Source organism: Acanthisitta chloris, unplaced genomic scaffold, assembly GCF_000695815.1.
Source record: "Acanthisitta chloris isolate BGI_N310 unplaced genomic scaffold, ASM69581v1 scaffold21705, whole genome shotgun sequence".
In the NCBI taxonomy this organism is placed as follows: Eukaryota; Metazoa; Chordata; class Aves; order Passeriformes; family Acanthisittidae; genus Acanthisitta; species Acanthisitta chloris.
In genome coordinates this window covers 6,750-8,267 of record NW_008672435.1, presented here as the reverse complement: position 1 = coordinate 8,267, position 1,518 = coordinate 6,750, and the positions used below count along the sequence as shown (strand labels likewise).

At 55.5% G+C, this 1,518-nt stretch overlaps 1 protein-coding gene across 1 annotated transcript in view; it reads right to left on the bottom strand.

Moving 5' to 3' along the window:
• The window catches only part of LDLRAP1 (low density lipoprotein receptor adaptor protein 1), a 15,991-nt gene that overhangs the window by 7,767 nt on the left and 6,706 nt on the right, over positions 1-1,518 (bottom strand). The window contains exon 4 of the mRNA XM_009074528.1: positions 625-739. Coding sequence (XP_009072776.1) covers positions 625-739 — 115 coding nt within the window. The remainder of the gene's footprint in view (positions 1-624; positions 740-1,518) is intronic.

The window sequence follows — 1,518 nt, the reverse complement described above, 5'->3', positions numbered from 1 at the left end:
GAGACTCTTTTCTACACACAGGTCCCTGCTCCAAGCCCCATCCTGGGCACACAGCAGGGTCTCCTGTGCTGCTCCCATGGGCAGGACGTGGCCCTGGCTACAAAGACACTGCTCAACATTGGACACAGAGCTTCGATGGCAAGAAATGGAATGGAGCCAGGGCAGCAAGCCCAGAACCACTGGCTAAATGCCTCCCAGTGAGGTTGTCCCTGGGCACCTCACTGCCAGCCTCCCTGAGACCTCCTGACTGCCAAAGCAGCTCCAGCAGCCCAGGGAAGTGGATGTGGAGCAGAGAAGAGTCCCAGCAGCAGCTGGGACTGCAGCATGGAAGGGTGGCTTTGGGTGTTGCGGCAGGGGCAGATCCTCTCACCTCCACCCCAGAGGGCAGAGAGGCTTTAACCTGCCCAGATGATGGGCTGAATCCAGCCTGGAGTTAACAGCAGGGCACAGCCAGGATGCACTAACTGCTGGATTAACAGCAGGCAGTACCAGCAGCAGGAAGGTGGGTGCTCCCCATGGCTGTTCCCCCCTGGCTGTAAGCAGGGGCAGAGCTGTTATCTCCCCACCACAGCCCCTCTCTTTCTCCTCCTACAGCCACATCCCCACTTCCTCCTCTGGACTGACCATTTTCCGTTTGGTACAGAGGAAGGCATGGCACTCCAGGTTCTCATTGAGCTGGTTCTGGGCAATGTAGGCAAACACTTTATCGTGGATCTTGTCTGCTGTGCAGTAGGATATCCTGAAAGACAGAATGAAACGTGTCTGGGGCACTGAGCACAAGGGAGATCCACCAACCCCTCCTCGGACCTGCCAGCAAGCACCTACCCCAGGGCTTCCAGCTCCAGGGCCAAGCAGGGAAGGCAGAGGGAGCAAAGGAACGTTACCAGGCCTCAGCACAACTCCTGCCCAAGGCAGAGGAGTTGATGCCATGGGCTTGAGCATAAGAGAAGCCCAGAGAACTCCCACAGCCATGGCATGACCCACGTGCACCACACGGAGAGGCAGGAGAGAAGAGAAGACAAAGTGTTTCACCTTGTGGGAAAGGACAGGTGAGAGAAGGCAAATACTCCAGCAGGACAGCCTGGGACTACAGCTGACAAATGCTCTGCCTTTAGAAGACAGACTCACTTGGAAGGTTTTCCTTGGAGGATAAGCTTGCAAGGAGAGAGGAGTTGTTTTCAGCCTCTGATTTAATCTTGAGGCTCAAACCAGGCAAAGAAATTGATGCCCAAGAAAAGCTGTTGGAAAGGCTGAAATTCAGGCTCCAAGATCTGCAATAGCAGATGCACAGGATGTTCCAAGACCCCTGAGGACACAGGATGTGAGGAGGGAGACTCAGTCTCCTCAGTGGAGCATCCCCAGGATGGTTGTGTCTCTCCCAGCCCCTGGGCAGGGCAGGGCTGATCCCAAAATGCTGAACAAGGGTCTGGAATAGCAACAGGCTGGCAAGTTTGGGGAGACCAGACTGTGACCAAGGACTCAGCTCCCTTCTGCAGGGCACATGAGAGATCAAATAAG